Source organism: Mauremys reevesii, linkage group 1 (genome assembly GCF_016161935.1).
Source record: "Mauremys reevesii isolate NIE-2019 linkage group 1, ASM1616193v1, whole genome shotgun sequence".
Taxonomy (NCBI): Eukaryota; Metazoa; Chordata; order Testudines; family Geoemydidae; genus Mauremys; species Mauremys reevesii.
The window spans coordinates 167,189,538-167,212,629 of NC_052623.1; the positions used below are offsets into that span (position 1 = coordinate 167,189,538).

The 23,092-nt window shown below is 45.5% G+C and overlaps 1 protein-coding gene across 2 annotated transcripts in view; it reads right to left on the reverse strand.

Moving 5' to 3' along the window:
- Nucleotides 1-23,092, reverse strand: part of LOC120396003 (sodium/myo-inositol cotransporter) — a 116,901-nt gene that overhangs the window by 86,155 nt on the left and 7,654 nt on the right. Inside the window, exon 1 of one of the 2 annotated variants that reach the window (XM_039520876.1) lies at nucleotides 6,734-6,755. The exons of the other annotated variant lie outside the window; for it this stretch is intronic. Coding sequence (XP_039376810.1) covers nucleotides 6,734-6,736 — 3 coding nt within the window. The 5' untranslated portion in view covers nucleotides 6,737-6,755. Of the gene's footprint in view, nucleotides 1-6,733; nucleotides 6,756-23,092 lie in introns of those variants that run through there. 2 annotated transcript variants of the gene reach the window in all.

Sequence of the window (23,092 nt, forward strand, 5' to 3'; positions counted from 1 at the left end):
AGGACCTGGTCTATTATTCTGCATTTATACCAACCAAACCTGCCACATAAGTAGAAATAATTGAGTAAAACACTCTGATGGTGTGCACAGGCTCCCTGAGCTCAGAAAGCACCAGAAAGGAACAGAAGCACTTCATCCTGTTTTCTCCATTGATGCATTCCCCCATCATCAGGACCAGGTCACACAAACTGCTTTTAACCGCCAGTGACAGGGGACCCAGGTTGGAAATGGTCCCCATGGAAAAGGACATTGATGGGAGAGGGCAGAAGGGAGCAAGAATGGCTGGTCCTTTAGCTGTCAGAGAAGAAGCTGTTTTTATGGAAGGGGAGGGGGAGTAAGAAGTAGAGGACTCAGGTGCAGCAGCCGGAGCTGGAGGGCCAATGGCCTTCTGTGCATGCAGAGTGCAAAGGGGTGCCAAGCAAGCAATGGAAGAGAAAAGAGCCCTACCCTGCAAATGGGCACAGACAGAAGTAAATTGACCAAAGGCAGGATGTATTGATCAGGGGAAGAGTTAGTTTATTGGGTAGTTGGAGTGAAAAATCACCAATTGAAATGAAATATGCATGGACATGGGGCACATGGCAGCACAGGATTCACACACACACGCTAGTAGCATAATCCTTCAACAAGTTGGTATTGGGGGCAATTTTTCATGTTCTGCTCCTTACTCTTCTTCCAGCCCCTATGAGAAGTGCAACCCAACATACTGGCCTTATAAGGCAACAACAGAAAGTCTCAGGGCCCAGGCTACCACAGTCCAGGAGCTCTGCAGGAGGCTGAGGAACAACAGCATAGATGTTGAGAAAGAAACGAAAACAAGGAGTCCTTGTGGCACCTTAGAGACTAACAAATTTATTTGGGCATAAGCTTTCATGGGCTAGAACCCACTTCATCAGATATAAGAAAAGGTGGCCAAGGTAAACCCGAGGCTTATATTCTTTCTAAGGACCAGGATCCTCTCTTAGCCAACTAGAACTAGTTCTGGGAAGGAAGGCAGCTATAATCTGCTTCTTGTCTCATAATGGGGATAGACACTGGTAGGAAGAGGACAGCCTTCTCCCAGGCCAGGAAGAATGAGACTGAATTGTTTGGCCTCTGTCCCTGCAATAGGGTGACCAGACGTCCCAATAAAATCAGGACTGTCCTGATTTTTAGGCATTTGTCCCGCGGCCCGATCGATGTTTGATTGGGATGCAATGTGTCCCGATATTTCGCACTCCTGGGTTTTTTGTTTGTTTGTTTTGTTTTGTTCCGCTGGCAGAACTCTGCTTCCCGCCCTCCCCTCCCCTCCCCCTGCCCCAGCCGGCAGAAGTCCGGGACTCTGGGTTTTTTTCTTTTTTTCCTCTCTCCTTCTCTCTCTGCCAGTGGGATGCCATTCCCCCCCACCCCCCGCCCTTACCGGCGGGACTCCGGGGTTTTTTTGTTTGTTTTTTCTCTCTCTGCTGGTGGGACTCCAGGACTCCGTTTTTTGGGGGTTTTTTTGCTCCGCCAGCGGGACTCCTCCCCTCCCCCCCAAAAAAGTGTCCCAATATTTTCTTCATCCCATCTGGTCACCCTACCCTGCAGTGGCTTCAATGCTGCTGCCTACAGCCTTGTCACTCTCACTGCCTGTTTGTGATTTTGCTTCCACGCTCACAATTACAGCTATTACATGATTAATTACATAGCAAGGGTACCCCCAATCAAATGGATCCTGAACGTGCCTGCCTACTGGCCACACAAGTGGCCTAGGGATACATTCAGGCCCCTCATCCATCTTCCAGAAAGCCATCGACCTCTGGCAGGGGTCTGCGGGGAATGGGTTTGCTTCCCGTTCCAGAACTTTGCAAGCCCTTTATATCACAGTAGAACTCCATGCAGTAGAGACATATCTACACTCAAACTCAGTACCCATAACTCACCACCAGTGCAATTGTGATGGTGGTAGCAGTGTGGCAACTGTAGCAGAAGCTGGAAGCATAAACAGGATGTGGGATTTTAATACAACTATGTCCACACCAACAGTTTCCTTGCTGCCACCTCTGAGCTACACTGCTAGTAAATTAAGACTATTAAGTATAAAGGCAGCTTAGGCAGGCAGGATTCCTCCTTCTCTAGCTGACTCAGACTGAGGGAAAGCAGCTGTGCTTCTGCTTGACCTATCTAATCAAGCAAGTGGGTTTTGTTTTCTGGGTAGCTTATCAAGGGATATAAAAGGCTGGTTTCCTCTCAGAAGGAGGAAGGTGAAAAAGTATCATGGGCCAGCCCCTCAAGGATAGCTGGCTGTGGAGGGAGAGTGTAAATATTGCTAGGTTAGCTTACATTTAAATAGTTTATTTATCTGTTTTACTCATGTGACATGCTTGTCAGCCAGAGGAGGAAGAGTCTGATTCTGTAACTCTGGACATTTATATTTCTGAGTCAATACAAAGCTCAATCAACACAAATCCTAGGAAGGTGTATTTTACAAAAGGAAAAAAAGATGTTTCAGGACTTGCAGCTGTTTGGTGCTGACCCTGGGCCTTCCACGTGGTCTGTGTGTGTTTTAACTTTCATCAGTAGCTTGGAATCACATCCAGTACAAGTGAAGGTCAGATTCTTCCCAGCAGACTAATTAGGCGAAAATATTTAGAAATACTGTAATTCCATTCATGCTTTTGCCATAACATTTAGGAAAAACAACAATGATGCTGGCATTCACTGTTGCCGCTTAAGTATCTAAGAGCTTGTCAACACTTGAAAATCGGGTACTCATTTTTCACTAATGGTACATGCACTAGTGTACACAGGGCTCTGCAATTTTTCATGACATTGTGATAAAAATTCCTGAATCCTCTCTCCATTAGTATTTACACCTTTCCCAGCACTAATGCAGCTACACCATTGATGGAAGATGAATACAGAATTTGCCGGTGTGGACACACCATAAAATGTCCTCAGTTTTGATTTAGAAGGCTCTGTAAGTATTTATTCACTAAAAGAGGACATGATTAAGAGAGCAATATTGTTTACCAACAAAATGAGACAGGTTTATTCTGTGCCAAAATTTGCAATGTATATTTACAAAGCTTTTCTAATTCTTTTGTTGTACAGTCTTTCTGCATCCCAGCACAGAAAGGTCATGTTAACAGCAGTAGCTGATGTGTGTCATTGTCTTGTCTTTTTTTATTTTTCCAAATCAATTTAAAAAATGAAAAATAGCCTTGTAATCTTAGAGTTAAAATGAACTATTCCATTTTCATTAGATTGTAACAAAACCACTAAATACGCCACTCGGGCTATTTTTGTCAATATAAATACTCCATTCTTCTTCTCTGTCAATGTGTTTCATGATGTAGTGACTTTTTCATCATGAGAGTCATGTTCAAGAGTCGAGCCATATGGTTCCAAAAGGGTATTCAAGCCAAGGCCCAAGGGTTTATAGAGTGACAGTGCCAATTCCAGTACTGATTTATTGAAACTCAAATTGGAGCACACGATTTTGTTTCTGACAAATGACGTAGTTGGAATGTCTAGTTATTTTCCCATGTGAATAACTGGAATACAAAAAATAGCCCTGGAACACTTAAAATTAAAGACATTGTCCTTTTTCCATTAGGCTGTAACAAACCAGAATATACCCCAGCATTTATTTTTCATTCAATACTTTTTAATATTACCTGTGGTTATTTAATATAAATACTGAACAAAATTCTTTGATACAGTTACATTACACAACAACATACAGGGATGAGTCTTCCCCTTCCTCACTGTCCTCCACCCTCATTTTTTTGTATGTTTGCCTAATACTGTAAACACCTCAAACAAAAGCTTTGGACTTCACTATGTGCACTATCAAGTGGGAGGGCATTTATTTTTCTGAAATGAAAGAGCCAATTTATACCCTTTTATGGACCATTTTATAACTAGCTGAAGTGGAAACATTTTCTTCAATAAAGGCTCTTTTGTCTATGAGCCCTTCATGTTGCAACTTGCAATACCACTTGTTATACTTAGGGAGTGTCCTACAATCTCTGTTAAAGAAATCAGACTTCTTTATTCCTTTCCCACAAGATTAGAGACATATTTAAAAGCATTTGTGTTGTTTCACTTGATTCATTATCAAGCTGACGAAAAACATGCAATACAATGGTAGTGTTCCATACTTGGGATGAGATAGTCTCAAGATGGATATGTGAAAAATGTATAAAGTTCAAAATAACATGGGATCAAATACAATAAAATATTCTTTATTTAAATCTGCAACTCCTTGTTACCCAAATCATGGTTATGTTCCCTTATGAATCATTTACCCAGGTCCTAACCTCATTATCCAATCCCCCTTTTTTTCCCTGAAAAGTGTAGGATAAACAATGTTGTGCTACACTACAGTTAGTGGGACTAATTCTGCTCTCAGTTAAAACCAGTGCAGGCAGCTTCAATGCTAAAATAAAAAGCAGCCTGAATGCATAAACTGGTCCTGCTAGTGTTGTTGTAGCTTTACAATCACATTTGCCTTTTAATATTTTAAAAAAGTGTCCCTCATTGCTGAAAGATATACCCTCCAGCTGCTATTTTCCCCCTCCCTATAACTCAGGGGTGGGCAAACTATGGGGGCTTCGGCCGGGGCACTGGGTCAGGGGCCACACTACGCAGCTCGGCCATGCTCTGGCTCCTACGTGCTCCAATGGGAGCTGCAGGGGCAGTGCCTACAGATGGGGCAGCATGCAGAGCTGCCTGGCTGTGCCTCCACATAGGAGCCGGAGTCATTGCTTCCAGAAGCCACTTGAGGTAAGCACCGCTCGGACTCTGCACCCCCTGACCCCCTACCCCAGCCCTGATCCCCCTCCCGCCCTTCAAACCCCTTGATCCCAGCCCAGAGCACCCTTTTGCACCCCAAACCTCTCATCCCCAGCCCCACCCCAGAGTCTGCACCCCCAGCCAGAACCTGCATCCCTTCCCCAGCCCTGATCCCCCTCCTGCCCTCCAAACCCCTTGGTTCCAGCCCAGAGCACTTCCTACACTCCAAACTCCTCATCCCCAGCCCCACCACTGATCCCGCACCCCCTCCTGCACCCCAACCCCAATTTTGTAAGCATTCATGGCCCACCATACAATTTCTATTCCCCGATGTGGCCCTCGGGCCAAAATGTTTGCCCACGCCTGCTATAACTGGAGGGGTGCTAACTGGCCACCACCTAGAATAGTCACTTGAAATGTGTTTAACCACTTATGCTAAACAATCTGTTCCACCTTCTATTTAGCTTAGCTGTGACACTGAGGGTATGGCTACACTTGCGAGTTGCAGCGCTGGTGGAGGCTTTCCAGCACTGCAATTAGTAAGTGTCCACACCTGCAGGGCACATCCAGTGCTGCAACTCCCTGGCTGCAGCGCTGGCCGTATACCTGGCTCAGCATGGGGAATAAAGATTGCAGCGCTGGTGCTGCAGCGCTGGTCATCAAGTGTGGCCACACACCAGCACTGTTATTGGCCTCCAGGGTATTAGCAGATATCCCAGAATGCTTTTATAAATTACTCTCTTTGTTTTGTTATGCAGCCTCTCTTTGTTTTGTTGTGAGCTCGAGCTCAGTAGCTCCGTTGATCCCGGAGCTGCTTATCTACAAACACAGCTCCTGTTTGCTGTGATCAATCTGTGAACAATCAAATGAGATAATGAGGCAGGCAGGCAGGGAGTGAGTGTTTGCTTGACGGAAACAGGGCAGAGGGGAGAGAGGGAGTCCGTTGGCTGCAGGCTGTTTGCAGTTAAGAGTTAAGGGCAAGGGATCGGGAACATGTTCTGATTTTTCAAGGCAGGAAGGTAACACACAGTGTTGGCTCCAAAAATCCACTCTCTCTCTCTCGCCCGCTCCCTGTCACACTACGCCCCACCCCACCCCCCTCTTTTGAAAAGCACGTTGCTGCCACTTGAATGCTGGGATAGCTGCCCATAATGCATCACTCCCAACAGCGCTGCAAATGCTGCAAATGTGGCCACACACCAGCACTGGTAGCTGTGAGTGTGGCCACACACCAGCGCTGGCCCTGCACAGCTGGACGACCAGCGCTGCAACTACCAGCGCTGCAGATTTGTAAGTGTAGCCATACCCTGAGTACATTTCCCAGACCTGAAGAAGAGCTCTGTGTCTCTCTCACCAACAGAAGTTGGTCCAATAAAATATATTACCTCACCCACCTTGTCTCTCTAACAGGGAAAACTAAGGGCAGGTCTACAAATAAAATGCTGCATCGACGCAGCATAGCGCTTAAGTAAAGACACTCCTATACTGATGGGGGAGCATCTCCTGTTAGTGTAGTTAATCCACCTCCCCGAGAGGCAGTAGCTATGTCAATGGGAGAAGCTCTGTTGTCAACATAGCACTATGTACACGGGAGGGGTAGGTTGGTATAACTATGTCGCTCAGGGGGGTGGATTTTTCACATCCCTGAGCATCGTCATTAGACTGATTTAGGTCTGTATGTAGACCTGGCCTAACTGACTGAGTATACCAGGACGCAGTGAAAGTGTCTGTACACAAAGTGCAGTCAAATGCACAAAGTAAACCAACTCGGGGTGAGGGGAAGACAAATATTTCTCAGGTGTTATTTCAGATAATAGTATTAATATTTTTTTCAGACAGAAGTATAACTTTTCAATTGATGATCTCTGAGAATATTTAACCATTAATGACAGTTAACGATCAACTGGAGGAGTTGAAGTTCTGAGGTTATTACTGTTAAACTATGATATTATAGAAATAAAGAGAAAATAATTACCATTTTATATGTTTAATCACAAGAAGTTGAGCTTCATGTTGCCATGGATATGGTTTTCAGTTTACAGTCCTGGTCTGTTCCTATTAAAGATCCATACTGTGCCCAGTAGGAAAGCAGGATGCAAATCAACATTCCATTAGGTTTATAAAATAGCAACATTCCAGACTACAGTGTGTTCTTATCACTGGTATATACACTAGGCTACATCCTGGCCCACACTGGCTGTTTGCCAGTGCAAAGCAGTTGGAAAGCCAGCTTAGTTGGTCGGTGGAGAATTTCACTTGTGTAACAACAGTGAATCCCCATTTGGTGCATCTCAGCACCTCTCCTGACAGCACCTGAGATAGGGGTATTGGCTACGGTCTCTTCATGTCACTGATCTCTGGCTGCCAGAAAGGCCCTACCGGGACATGGGCAGTCAGACATAACTTAGAACTGTTTGAAGGTTGCAGTAATTTACCCCAGGGATCGATCTGATCTCCTGTCAGCCCCAGAATCAGGGAATGGAGGCATAAGAGGGTCTGAAGACCACCTTCTTCTCACTGCCCATCCTGCACTGCACAACTGGCTCACAGTATGTAGCTCAGGTTTTAGACAAACAAGAACAAGTCACTAATGGTGTGTCCATTTCAAATTTAAAAAAATCAAAATAAGCCAATATTTGTCTATTAATATAGTTCAGCATTGTCAGCAAAATTCTGCCCTTTGACATGTATGTGCAACTCCCACTGAAGTCAACAGCAGCTGTATTCATGTCTGAGAGCACTGCAAATGTAAACAGTACTTTACAATAAAAAGATATATCCACTCTAAAGAGCTTACCATACCACAGACAGGACACAACACTTGACAAACAGGTCAGCAGATAGGGAACAAAGTATGAAATCATCACTGGAAAAGACCAACATAGGGGAGGCCTTATGGAAGAAGTGGGTTCGAAACATGTGAGATGGCACTAGACAGATAAGATACGAGAGACTCACAAACATAGGTCATATCTAGTCTAGGAAAATAGCTAGCATGGTTTTAACATGACCTAACACATTGTAGGTAATGTGAATTTAAACACCAATTAAAAGGGAGTTTAATGCCTTTACAAATGTTTGAGTTGGTTGTGCTCAACAGTGCTGGAAGCCTAGGGTCAAGTGTGGCCAACTAACACTTAACACTTAAATGCTGTCTACACTGGAGTTCAAAACCATGTTGAAAACTTTTTCATATCAATATCTGTCTGCCTAAGATTTGCCCACAGTTCTTGGGCCTGATTCTCCCCTCACTCTTGTGTATATCAACAATAACAACTCCATGGAGGCAAGTGGAGTTACATGGTTTGTAAAACCAGTAGAAGAAGAGATTGAGGCCCCTCATCTCTAGCTTCTGAGTGGAATACAGCAGCCCTCGGGTATAGCAACTATTTTAATTAAGGTTGCAAAACAGTTTCCATTAAAATCCCATTTGCACACATTCCTGCATTTCTCAAAAAATTCACCTTTCAGGCTAAAATTTCCTTGTGAGGCCTCTGTGTCAGGATGAATTTTAGTGGACACTGTCACCCATTTTTCAATTTTGTAAGAGTGAAAAAAATCTATCTGAAGATGTGCAGTACCTCACTCTCCTCCCTGTTTTGTCATCACTACAGACAGACTAGATCTTAGTGGCCTTAAGAAGGATTGAGCTGCCATAATTTCCCTTCATGTCAGCAAGATCTATGGGTGCTCAGCAACTCTGAAAAATCAGGCTACTAAACCCAAGTTAGTTCATCTCTCGGCAAATCCTACTCTGTGCTGGTCAGAAGAGCCTCTTCTCCCTGGTTATGCAACTCAGCAGGATTTCTCTACAGCACTCAAGAAAGTTCTAGCACAGAGGATTGGCTAACATGCTGATTTATGGACCAAGTTATCATGGGCTGTGGTGTGGTGTGTGGATTGGGGGGTATGGCAAGCCCCAGTCAATTAGCACATATGCCTTGATCAGCATCAAGAGCTAGCTGTCCATTCAACGTTAAGTGTGTTCTAGAGCACATTGCTCCACCCCTTCCTGAGGAATTCAGTAGGATTTCTGTAGAACAGGATAGTCCAGCCACATTTCCTTTTCCTTTTCCTTTTCCTTCCCTCTTTGGGAAGGCTTTGGTTCTGTAAGAGCAGCTATTGCTGAACCTCAACCATATGTTTTTTTAAATAAAAAAATGTATAATGTTGCATAGCATACAGACTCACCTCTCATTCAGACCATGTTTCGACAAGTATAGTGTTGAGTGTGTGATCTGTCCAAGGTGATCACATTATTTTTCCATGGTTTCCTTTTTAATAGGAAAGCTGCCATCTGCCCTCTATTTTTTTCTTATTTAAACAACTACTGTTAAAATAACAAAAGGTAATAACATTATCATTTCCCCAGACTGTTCAGTCATTTAACATATTTTTTGTTAGATCACGAAGTGGTTTCCTTGCTCCCTTTCTCCCCTGATATAAACCTTCTGGTTCTTTCTTTTCTTTCTTCTTTTTTGTTTTCAGTACCAATCTGCATATACTGTTCTGCTTTGAAAAAGACTAAAGACTGTGTTGAAAGAGCCTTCTGTGGAAGAATAGAAGATTGTACTATTCTTTATGCCAACAAAATGCTTGACCATTGTGAGACAGTGGGCACGCTGACAATTCTATTTCTTAAGGCTAGTCAGGATTGTTTCACTGGTCACCTTGTCCTCCCATATCTGTAACTTGTGAGCTTCTTGGGTCAGAAACTGTCTTGTTATTATATGTAAATTCAGTGCCTAGCACAATGGAGCTCTGAGCCCTGATTGAGGCCATTAGGTGCTATTGTAATATAAGTAATAAATAATATGAGTTTATCTGTGCCTATGAGAAGTTTTGAGTGTTAAGAACATAAGAACATAATAATGGCCATACTGGGTCAGACCGAAGTCCCATCTAGCCCAGTATCCTGTCTTCCAAGAGTGGCCAATGCCAGGTGCCCCAGAGGGAATGATCAGAACAGATAATCATCAAGTGATCCATCCCCTGTCACCCATTTCTAGCTTCTAGCAAACAGAGGTTAGGGACACCATCCCTGTTCATCCTGGCTAATAGCCATTGATGGACCTATCCTCTATGAACTTATCTAGTTCTTTTTTGAACCCTGTTATAATCTTGGCCTTTACAACATCCTCTGACAAAGGTTGACTGTGCGTTGTGTGAAGAAATACTTCCTTTTGTTTGTTTTAAACCTACTGCCTATTGATTTCATTTGGTGACCCTTAGTTCTTGTGTTATGAGAAGGAGTAAATAACACTTCCTTATTTACTTTCTCCACACCAGTCATGTTTTTAGAGACCTCTATTGTATCCCCCCCATAGTCATTTCCAAGCTGCAAAGTCCTGGTCTTATTAATCTCTCCTGCTGTGGAAGCCGTTCCATACCCCTAATAATTTTTGTTGCCCTTTTCTGAACCTTTTCCAATTCCAATATATCTTTTTTGAAATGAGGCGACCACATCTATATGCAATATTCAAGATGTGGGCGTACCATGGATTTATATAGAGGCAATATGATATGATATTGGTGTTGGTTCTCTACATTTTATACATTGTGAGTATTCACCCCTTCTTGGTGGAATTTCGCCATCTCCTGTTTTGATGTACAGTGTGGTTCTGTGTGCTATAATTGTTTTATGACCTTCATAATTAAAAAAAATCAAAATGCTTTTAAAAGATTTTATGAGAATACCAATAAAATCTGCACGCTACTGGCTACTCTCAAAACTAAAACTACTATCAGTAACCACAAATATCAAAAAATCAGCTGGCAGAAGACTAAGTAAAACTGAAGAGACAATAATGAATTTGAACAATCTGATGGTGACCTTTATTGCTCCTTGATGCAATAAAGATAATCCTGAGAATATGCACAATAACATTGTGCTGTATCTAAAACCAAACAAAACAAAACAAACACACATGCCCTAAACAGAAAGAATGGATTCCTTGAAATCTGTGATGCTGTTACTGCTAAAATACTACGGAGAAGGGAAAACACCAGGTCCAGCAACTACACCATTGATCTATTTTAAAACATTCATTAAGACTGTCAATAATTCATTTGGTAACAGATCTTTCACCACAGAATTAGCACAATCCCACCTGCCTCATGCACAGAAGGAAAGGAGGATCTGGTTCACTTCACACTATGCCAAACTGGGATCCACAACCACACCGGCCAAGATCACCTGTGACTACTGACACCACTCTGACTACTAATTTATGCAGTCACACATATCTGAGTGGGGCCGGCTCCAGGCACCAGCGCTCCAAGCGCGTGCTTGGGGTGGCACACCGCGGAGGGCACTCTGCCGGTCACCGGGAGGGCAGCAGGCGGCTCCGGTGGACCTCCTGCAGGTGTGCCTGCGGAGGGTTCGCTGGTCCCGCGGCTCCGGTGGACCAGTGGACCACCGGAGCCGCAGGACCAGCGGACCCTCTGCAGGCACGTCTGCAGCAGGTCCACCGGAGCCACGGGACCGGCAACCAGCAGAGCGCCCCCCGCGGCGTGCCGCCGTGCTTGGGGTGGCGAAATTGCTAGAGCCGCCCCTGTCTCTGAGGCTACCTTGTCCTCCTTCCCCTTTGCTTGTCTGTAGGGTTGCCAACTGTCTAATCACACAAACCCAAACACCCTTCCTCCTGCCCCGCCCCTTCCTGAGTCCCAAGCCCTCCCACCCTCACTCATTTTCACCAGGCTGGGGCATGTAGTTGGGGTGCAGGACGGGATGCGGGCTCTGGGCTTGGGCCAAGGGGTTCGGAATGTAGGAGGGGGCTGCGGGAGGCAGTTTGGGTGCAGGAGGGGGCTCAGGGCTGGGACCGGGGGCTGGGGTGTGGGAAGGGGTGCAGGATGCGGGCTCCGACCAAGCAGTGCTTACCTCAGGTGGCTCCCAGAAGCAACTGGCATGTCTCTGCAGCTCCTAGGCTCAGGGGAAGCCAGGTGGGTCTGCGTGCTGCCCCTGCCTGCAGGCACCACTCCAGCAGCTCCCATTGGCCGCAGTTCCCAGCCAATGGATGCTACGGAGCTCGTGCTCAGGGCAAGGGTGGGGTGCGGAGCCTCCCTGATTGCCCCTGTGCCCTGGGGCTGCAGGGACATGCCGGCTGCTTCCAGGAGCCATGCAGAGCCAGGGCAGGTAGGGAGCCTGCCTTAGCCCTGCTGCACCGCCAACTGGACTTTTGGCCTATTAAAATCTTCTGGATTGATTTCAATAGCAACCGGGAGACTGAGTCTGAGACTCTCGGCCAATCCGGGAGGGTTGACAACCCTCTGTTGATTCATTTGCTTCAAGTCCTAGACTGTGAGCTTTCTGGGACACAGACTGTCTTTATGTTATTTGTTTTAGCACAGTCAGGTCCTGCTCACTAATAGGGTCCTTAAGACCTACTGCAATGTAAATGAATTCTTATTAATTATTATTATAAAGCTGATCTTGTCACCTATAGATTGTTAATTTGAATACAAAAACACTGGCCAAAACAGTGGTCAGTAGGTTATATAAAATCCTCCCTACACTGATATAGCCCAGTCAGGATTTTTTTACAATGCTACACATCTAGGAATCTCTGCAGGTAGGTCAACCCAACCCCTTCAGCAAATGCAAGTAGAGTGAGGTCATGTAGGCACCAGGCTCTGCACAGGTGCAGAAAGATGGGAAGAGCTGTGTAGGTGTTGCTGACCCCAGGAAGGGGGATACAAGGAAGTGTTCACTTTCTCTGCCTTGCCACAGCTGCAACATGTGCATACACCTGAGCACCAGGGCTGCTCGGGATTAATGCCTGCATTAGTAACCTTTCTAAGAGGAAGCAGTCCCATGCCTCCCCCTTCACCTCTGCTCTAGCCAGCAGATCTGCCCTCTTGTAAAGAGGGTGCAGTAACTGCCCTTCCCAACAGCCCTAGGAAGCATCATGGTTTCCCCCGGGGATGGAGCAGCTCTGCACTGCTCACCACACGGGGTCGTGCTTTAAAAGGAATAAATATTCTACCACAAATTAAAATCAAGCAACCGAACTTGCCATCCAACCACCAAGACTCTGTTCCCTCTCAGCTGGCCCAATTTTGCTCCATTATACCTTGTAAGCTTGGAGTAACAGCACTCAAATCAAATCCCATTACCAAGGGTTTACACCAGTGTATCTGAGGCAGATTTTGGCCCCAGGTTTTAAATTCTTTTTGCTGGGTTAAGGACAGAACTCCTTATTTCTCAAGTTTCACGTCATCATAACAACATTGAAGCAAGCAAAAATAGTCTGTTTAGAAAGAGACAAACATTTAGCAGAATAACTACAAGATTCCCAAGAACAGTGAGGTATCAAAGATGCTTTATTTTAGTCTTTTTTCAAAATTTGTCCTCTAACAAAAGCTTTTTGGATTTTTCACTATAGCTGTGAACATGGCACCAGAACCAGCACTGGAGTTCTTGGGGTCATCAGCTTGTATATCCAGTGTTTAGTACCTTTATTGAGATGGTTTTTTCTCTCTCATATCCACACTGCCTTGAAAAATGCCATAAGTGATTGGATTCAATACCATACTCTGTGTGATGGGATGTATAAACCTCACACGAGCGCTGGAGGAGTTAAGGAGCAACTGTGAGCCCAAGCAACCCTATCCAGCTGCACCTGCAGAGCCTACTCAAGCTGGAGGTGGAGCTTAAAAGGGAGCCAGACGGCTCAGAAGAGGATGACAAGGCAGAGTGAACGACCTGCCCTGAGACCTCTGAAGAGAGATGCAGCAGAAACCTTTTCTGGTAGAGGAAGCAGCCCACCTGTGGAGGCTAAAGGTGCAGTTGATAATTTTTTTCTTACGACAGCACAACAGACTCTAAGACTTTGAGAAGAGAGAGTGGTAGGAAGTGGCCCAGGGAGGCATCCTCCTGAATGCTGGATATTTGGTAATCTTTACAGGACCCAGGGCTGGGACCTGGTGGAGTGGGAGGGCCTGAGCTCCCCTACCAACCCGCCCTCTCATTAAGAAAGGCACAAAAACACTCACCCTCTAGACTCCTCCTGGAGGAAAAAAAGGAAAGGATTAATACCTTTTGCAAACCCCAGTTGAGATTAGACAATCAATAACCAAACCCCATATCTCTTTAGCAATCCCATCACACCGGTCTGGAGGGAGATAGGAATGAGTGGTAACCTGGCCGGAGGGTCAAGTTAACCCTCAATAAAAGACAGACTAACACAGGGTGAAAGTGGCCCAGAGGAAAGAGTAGAGATGTCGTAGCCAGGGGCCCAACCTCCTAACCACTAGGCAATGCCACCTGCAAATGCTGCCCATCATACCCTGGACCACTTTTGTCTTGATTTTTTCCCCCATGGCTTTTATAACCTTCCAGTCTTGGTAGTTTGTGGCTAAGAACGTTTACACATCATTTTTCCCCAATAGGACACTATTTTGAGGGTTGCAGAGATCTTCTTTGAATACTGGTTGCTTTAGATTTTGTCATCTTCATATAGTTCAAAAGAACACCCCAAAATATGCCACAAGTTCTGTCTCACTGACAAAAGGAATGTATTCTCATGTTTTCATTTGTCCTGAAGAATCAGAGAAGATTATACCCTTGCAGTTTAGTCTCCTTGTGAACGGCAAATACCTTATTTACAATTTTTTAAAAATTTTAAATGGATTTCACCTTGGCGACCTGTAAAGTAATTTCTCTATCAAGATTCAGATTTCAGAAAATAAGCTGTCTGACCTATATGCCAGTTCCAAAAAAAAAGGAACGTTAATGTAATTGTCTTGTTTGCAAGAAGAATAAGAGGAGTTGTCTATTTTAGGTTAGCAGAGGAGAAAATGGGAATGATCGAATTTATCATGTCTAAATTTATTTTTATCTTGCTGATAAATGAATGTTGCACAACCAGCTTTGTTGTGCTAGGATTTTTCTCATTAGTTATTTTTATATGGGTCTTATATTGAATTTTATTTATACTATATTATACTATTTTATAGTATTTTATTTATACTATATTATGTCATCTTATGACATTTGGCCCATATAAGACCAAAAGTGGTCCTATGTTTCTAGAATTCTGATATTTTGGCAGGTCAACCAATAATCTTTGTGATGTAGGAAATACCACATATTTTTCAAATTGCTGGCTTAATCAGTACTTTTCCAAGTGGACGTTAGCTAACAATAGCCTAATTGAACTTTGATTGGACCAAGTTGCATGGCTCTAAGGAAGGTACTGCAAAGTAAAGTGATACAATCTGTAAACCATAAAAATCAAGGGGAAGGCCTAGAAGCCTTGCATTTTGGGTCTACAGGCCATCTCGGGCTAGAATAATGTTCTAGACTTATGAAAATACAGGCCACCTTCAACCTATGACCAGTCAATGTCTGAAGAAGGCCCACTAGCAAAAAGTGCTGTGTCAACAGAATGTCGCTATCTTGTTCCTTGTCTGCAGTTTCAGCTCCTACTGCACGAGACTCCAGAAGCCTGAGAGCTGGAGAGTTTGCAAACCTCTTATAATGTTAATGTTTCTTATTTTTCTATTTTTTATCTTTTGTTTTTATTAGCTGGGAGATGTTCCAGCCTTTTTCTTTCCTTTTCTTTTTTTAAGGTGTGAAATTGAAAATGTGACTGTGTGCACAAGCATCCCTGCAGCCCCCACAACCCTAGCGCCAGAAAAAATAGTTCCCCAGATTTAAACATCCCTTAACATGATCTGATAAAGACAGGCATTAAAATGTGTTAATTTAAAAGTTTTGAAAGACTCGAGCTATTTACCAGAAATTACAGGTGACAAAGTTGTCAAACTTCTCCTTATCAAGAATGTTCTGTTAAAGTTAGTGTTCTAATATCTCTGATGGGGGATGGAGGAAAGGGTTAGCTACCGCTTAACAACTGAAGTCTAAGTCCCTGTCTACACTGGCAAGTTTTTGCCCAGTAAAGCAGCTTTCTGCACTGTAACTCCCGAGGTGTACACACTGCCAAGCCACTAAGTGCGCAGAAACTGCGCAGTTGTAGCACTTTAAAAACACACCCCAACAACAGGCGTAGAGCTTTCTGCACCGGGACTACAGCGCTGCGGTGCCAGTGTAGACACCATGGTGATTACAGCGCTGCGATTGGCCTCCAGGAGGTGCCCCACAATGCTTGTTCTCACCTCTCTGGTCATCAATTTGAACTCTACTGCCCTGCCCTCAAGTGACCAACCATCATCCCCACCCCATAAATTCCTTTGGAAATTTGAAAGTCCCCCTCCTGTTTGCTCGGTAATGCATGCAGTAGTCTCAGCGCATCTTTCCAGGGGGCCATGCCTGCTCCACACATCAGGCGATCCCCCACTTGGAGCAATGCCGAGCTGCTGGACCTCATCAGTATTTGCGTAGCGGGGGAGGCTGTCCAGACTCAGCTGTGCTCCATCCATAGGAATTATGATACCTACGGACAGATTTCATGATGCATGACAGAAAGGGGCCATGACCAGGACACATTGCAGTGCAGGGTCAAAGTGAAGAAGCTGCAGAACACCTACCACAAGGTGCGGGAGGCAAACTGCCATTTCGGTGCTGCACCCACGAGCTGCCGGTTCTACAAAGAGCTGGACATGATACTCAGCGGCGACCCTACCTCCACTGTGAAGGCCCCTGTGCATACTTCGCTGGCTCACGTGCCAGTCAAGAGTGGACCGAGCCAGGAGGAGGAAATCTTGGACAAGGATGTGGAGGGAGTGGGAGACCTACAGGCAGAGGATGACTCGGAGGCCAGAGGTGGATGCAGCCAGGAGCTCTTTTCTACCTCAGAGGGGGGTAGCCAGTCACACAGCCGGAGCTTGGTTAAGCGCAAACAGGAGAGGAGGCCCCTGGTAAGTGGATCTGATTTGGGGAATTCCTGAAGTGAGTTGTTGCGGGCAGGAGGGTTGCAGAAAGCAGGCTTGTCTCCCACCGCATGCCTAGTCTGAGCGGCCAAACAGGTTGTTGATAGACTCCCTCACTTCACGGAAATCTCACTCAGAGATCTCCAGGAAACTCTCATGGAGATACTGGGCAATCCGCTGCCGCAGGTTCTTTGGCAGAGCTGCTTTGTTTCTTGCCCCATTAATAGTAACTTTCCTGTGCCATTGTGCCGTCACGCAGGGGTGGGGGTGAGGGGAACAACCGTTGCTGCACACAGGCGAGCTGCATAGGGGCCAGGGCAGAAGCAGCAGGCTTGGAGAAGACCCTCCCTTAATTCCCTGCTCACCCTCAGGAGTGAGATACCTTCCATTATGATCACCTACTGTGGAAAGTGCGGGGACAGGAATGATTATCAGGCCCCTCTACAGTGCTGGCTCTCCCTAACAGCCAAATGCCCAGTTGACAGCAGGGTCCAGTAAGAGTGATTTACCCTTCCCCTGCAGCTACTCATCATTTTGGGGGTCTTGTGGCTCATATGTGTTTGCCTGGAGTCAGCCAGTTAGTGACAGGTGTGAGAGTACTGGCTGTGTTTTAAAGAACTGAATCAGTGTTGTCTGTGTTGCAAACAATACTGCTTCTGTAAAGTGTTGCATTTAAACTTCACAGAGATGACCTTCAGATCTCAGCCTCCCTCTTTGTTATCAGCCGCAGAATGACTGCGCAGAATTAGAAAGCATCTAAGAACTAAGGAGGACTTTCTGCGTGGGGTCATGCTGCACTCCACCGCTGAGAAACAGGAATTGAAGGAGTGGCAGGACAGCGAGAAGAGGGATTGAAAGGAGAATGCAGCACACCAGAAAGAAGCCACGGAGCAGCTCTTAAATGTTATGGAGAGCCAAGTGGACACGCCCCAGGTGATACCAGCTCTTCAATCTGAGCAGCTCTACGCCTGCCTCCCCTGCAGCGGCTGTCACAAAACTCACAAAACTCATGCACCCCACAGACACCACCAACACACTCTTACCAACCTCCTGTCTTCAGTCAGTACGCACAGCATTCCACTCCTCCCTCCTCACAGTCCAGCACAGTGGACCCCCACTACCCACTGCACTCAACACCCATCCCTTTGCAGTTTGGCCCTGCTGAAGAAAAGTACCCACTGCATTGTACTCCAAAGGAGAAGGCTGGATATGATCCCTGGACCTACACAAATCTTTAGCCGTCCTGGAACCCCTCCTACTCCTGGGACCTTCCCTTTCCCCCCTCCCCCTCCCTGATGATGTATTTTTTCATTTGACTCTCTCCTCCGGTTGTTGTCTTTTAATAAAAGAATTGTGTTGGTTTGAAAGCAATCTTTATTCTATTAATTGGGGGGGGGGAAAGCACTGCAAAGTGACATACAATTATGTTAAACCCCCTTATTGCATCATGTGCACCAATCATCTCCTAGCACTACATGCACTGCACTCCCGACCATAGCAACAAATATTAGTGGCTTTCAGCTTCAAATTTCTGCCTCAAGGCATCCCTGATCCTTATGGCCCCACGCTGTGCCCCTCTACTAGCCCTGGTCTCTGGCTGTTCAAACTCAGCCACCAGGTGCTGAGTCTCTGCGGTCCAGCCCTGAATGAAGCTTTGACCCTTCCCGTCACAAATATGGAGCGTACAGCATGCGGCTATAAGCACAGGAATATTGTCATTGGCCAGGTCCAGCTTCCCATAGAGGCAGCGCCAGCGGGCTTTTAAATGGCCAAAAGCACACACAACAGTCATTCTGAACTTGCTCAGCCTGTTGTTGAACTGCTCCTTGCTGCTGTCAAGTTGCCCCGTGTATGGCTTCATAAGCCACAGCATTAAGGGGCAGGCAGGGTCTCCCACGATCATAATGAGCATTTCAACTCCACCTAGAGTGATCTTCTGGTCCGGAAAGAAAGTACCTGCTTGCAGTTTCCTGAACAGACCAGTGTTCCAAAAGATGCGTGTGTCATGCCCCTTTCCAGATCAGCCTGTATTAATGTCTGTGAAATGCCCACGGTGATCCACAAGTGCCTGGAGAACCATTGAGAAATACCCCTTGTGATTAATGTACTCGGTGGCTAGGTGGTCTGGTGCCAGAATTGGAATATGCGTGCCATCTATCGCCCCTCTGCAGTTAGGGAAGCCCATTTGTGCAAAGCCATCCACAATGTCACACACGTTACCCAGAGTCACAGTTTTTTGGAGCAGGATGCGATGAATGGCCCTGCACACTTCCATCAACACAAATCCAATGGTCGACTTTCCCATTCTGAACTGGGAGTAGCCAGCTTCCATAGTGCAATCGCCATGTGCTTCTCCAGCGACAGGGCAGCTCTTATTCTCGTGTCCTTGCGCCACAGGGCTGGGGTGAGCTCTTCACATAGTCCCATGAATGTGGCTTTCCTCATCCGAAAGTTTTGCAGCCACTGCTCGTCATCCCGGACTTGCATGACAATGTGATCCCACCACTCAGTGCTTGTTTCCTGAGCCCAGAAATGGCATTCCACTGTGGTCAGCTCCTCCGTGAATGCCACAAGCAATCTTGTGTCATTGCTAGTACGTGTGGTGAGATCAATGTCTCACTCCTCTGGCCTTTTTAGTTTAAGGAATAACTCCACTGCCACTTGTGATGTGTTGGTCAGAGCGAGCCGCATACTGGTCAGCAGTTCGTGATCCATTCCTGAGGCCCAAAGTGGCAGTATACAAACCGTTGAAAGATGGCACCAAATGCGGACAGAAACACAGGGATTGCTGGGATGTGGAGCAATGCATCATGGGGCATCGCCTTCTCACAAGTCTTAGTGGCAGAAGAGAAAGAGGTGCTCTGTGAGATAGCTGCCCAGAGTGCACCGCTCCAAATACCGCTGCAAGTGCCGCAAGTGTGAACATGCTATTGCGCAGGCAGCTGACAGTGTGAACACACAACAGCAGTTTCATAAGGACATAAGAATGGTGCACTGGGTCAGACCAAAGGTCCATCCAGCCCAGTCTCCTGTCTACCAACAGTGGCCAAGGCCAGGTGCCCCAGAAGGAGTGAACCTAACAGGTAATGACCAAGTGATCTCTCTCCTGCCATCCTGTGACGGAGCGATCCTGGCGGGACCCAACTGAGAGTGTCAAATCAGGACCAATTGCTTAAACAGGGCAGTCACAGCCCTAGGCTGGGGTTTTTCCACCTCTAAGGCAAACCAAACCAGCCAGACAAAAAGGACTTTGGTCTCACCCCACTGGCTAACCACAAGTCACACAAGCAATTTCCTTAGACACTCCAGTCTCCCAGTATCACCACCAGTGCACTCGTCCTGGGGATGAATGGTTATGAAAACCAACACCCCAATAAAAGAAAAAGGTTCCCTCGATCCCAAAGGACCAAGCCCCAGACCCAGGTCAATATACACATCAGATCTTACCCACAAATCACGCTGTTGCCAATCCTTTAGAATCTAAAATCTAAAGGTTTATTTACAAAGGGAAAAAGGTAGAGATGAGAGGTAGAATTGGTTAAATGGAATCAATTACATACAGTAATGGCAAAGTTCTTAGTTCAGGCTTGCAGCAGTGCTGGAGTAAACTGCAGGTTCAAATTGAGTCTCTGGAATACATCCCCCACTGGGATGGATCGTTCAGTCCCTTGTGTAAAGCTTCAGTTTGTAGCAAAGTCCCTCCAGAGGTCAGAAGCAGGATTGAAGACAAGATGGAGATGATGCATCAGCCTTATATAGGCTTTTCCAGGTGTAAGAACCTCTTTGTCCCCACTGTGGAAAATTACAGCAAAATGGAGTCTGGAGTCACATGGGCCAGTCCCTGCATACTTCGTTGAGTTACAAGGCGTGTCTGCCTTCTCTCCATGGGTCAATTGTGTAGCTGATGGTCCTTAATGGGCCATCAAGCAGGTTAAGCAGAGCTAACACCAGCTTGTCTGGGATATCACCCAGAAGCACATCACCAACTTGAAATACAGACAGTATAGAGCCAATATACATAACTTCAACTAAAAATGATACATGCACACAGACAGCATAATCATAACCAGCAACCCATAACCTGGTCTTAGACACCTTATATGACCCCCTTTACCTAAGATTTGGTGCCACTACAGGACCTTGGTTGCAACCCATGTTCTATATGGTCCCAATTTATATCAATAACGTCACACATCCGTCTCCCCCCTCTAACAAACAGAGGCTAGGGACACCATTCCTTACCCATCCTGGCTAATAGCCATCAATGGACTTAACCTCCATGAATTTATCTAGTTCTCTTTTAAACGCTGTTATAGTCCTAGCCTTCACAACTTCCTCAGGCAAGAAGTTCCACAGGTTGACTGTGCACAGTGTGAAGAAGAAATTCCTTTTATTTGTTTTAAATCTCCTGCCCATTCATTTCATTTGGTGGCCCCTAGCTCTTATATTATGGGAACAAGTAAATAACTTTTCCTTATTCACTTTCTTCACACCACTCATGATTTCATATACCTCTATCATAACCCCATTTAGTCCTCTCTTTTCCAAGCTGAAAAGTCCTAGCCTCTTTAATCTCTCCTCATATGGGACCCATTCCAAACCCCTAATCATTTTAGTTTCCCTTTTCTGAACTTCAGTGGTCTCTGAAGTTGTGGTTCAAACATTAAGGCCTTGTCTTCACCGGGGGAAAGTGGGGGGAATGTATTCTTAACCTGAGCTCATACACAAAAGGTACAATCCTAATGAAGACAAGGCATTTTGTAGTTTTCACATGTTCGTAGATCAAGGTAAACTCTATCTTTCACTAGTCTTTCACTATCAGTTAAAGAATCAGTGTCTGAGTTAGAAACAGCATTTAATGTAGTTCAGGCACATAGATTCTTGGATACCAACAGACGTAGGAGATTTAGAGCTAGTCTACACTGGCAATGCTAAAGCGCTGCCGTGGCAGAGCTCTACGTGGCTTGCGTGGTCACGGCAGAGCACTGGGAGACAGCTCTCCCAGCACTCTAAAAAAACCCACCTCCACGAGGGGTGTAGCTCCCAGCACTGGTGCACTGTTTACACTGGTGCTTTACAGTGCTGAAACTTGCTGGGCTCAGGAGTGTGTTTTTTCTCTTCAAAGGGAAAGTGATTTGAAAGCCCACCTAATGGCCCTTTTCTCAGTAGATCTGGTTGGAATAACCCTAGTTATTGGCCAGAAGGGTACCCAGAAGTCACCTACTACAGGACAGGCGCAACAAAGAAAGTAACAGAACACCACTGGCTATCACCTACAGCCCCCAACTAAAACCTCTCCAGTGCATCATCAAGGATCTACAATCTATCCTGGGAGGATGATCCCTTACTCTCAGACCTTGGGAGACAGGCCAGTCCTCACTTACAGACAACCCCTCAATCTGAAGCAAATACTCACCAGCAACTACACACCACACAACAGAAACACTAACCCAGGAACCAATCCCTGCAACAAACCCTGTTGCCAACTCTGTCTGCATATCTATTCAAGGGACACCATCGTAGGACCTAATCACATCAGCCACACCATCAGGGACTCATTCACCTGCACATCTACCAATGCACATCTACCAATGTGGCCATCATGTGCCAGCAATGCCCCTCTGCCATGTACATTGGCCAAACCGGGCAGTCTCTACACAAAAGAATAAATGGACACAAATCAGACATCAAGAATTGTAATATTCAAAAACCAGTAGGAGAACACTTCAGTCTCATTGGACACTCAATAACAGACTTAAAAGTGGCAATTCTTCAACCAAAAAAACTTCAAAAACAGACTCCAATGAGAAACTGCAGAACTGGAATTAATTTGCAAACTTGACACCATCAAATTAGGCCTGAATAAAGACTGGGAGTGGCTGAGTCACTACAAAAAGTAATTTTCCCTCTGTTGATACTCACCCCTTCTTGTCAACTGCTGGGAATGGGCCACATCCACCCTGACTGAATTGGTCTCGTTAGCACTGACCCTCAACTTGGTAAGGCAACTCCCATCTTTTCATGTGCTGCATATTTATACCTACCTACTGTACTTTCCACTCCATGTATCTGATGAAGTGAGTTTTAACCCACGAAAGCTTATGCCCAAATACATTTGTTAGTCTCTGAGGTGCCACAAGGACATCTCATTGTTTTCACAAGAGAGGGGTTAACAATACTGGTCTAGTGAAAGCAGAACACTCTTCTAGTGTAGACCAGCCCTAAATTATGGTTGAAAAAGGTCTGAAAGGTCTTCCTTTAGAGCCTTCATAGTGATTTTCCTTGTACTTTACTTTGAAGGATTCTTTCACTGGGTTCCTTGTGGCACCTTACGTTCTAGCCCACGAAAGCTTATGCCCAGATACATTTGTTAGTCTCTAAGGTGCCACAAGGGCTCCTCGTTTTTTTTTGCTGATACAGACTAACACAGCTACCACTGAAACCTTTCACTGGGTTGTTTGGGGGTTTTTTGTTTGAGTTTTTTTTTCTTTTTTAAGGGAGT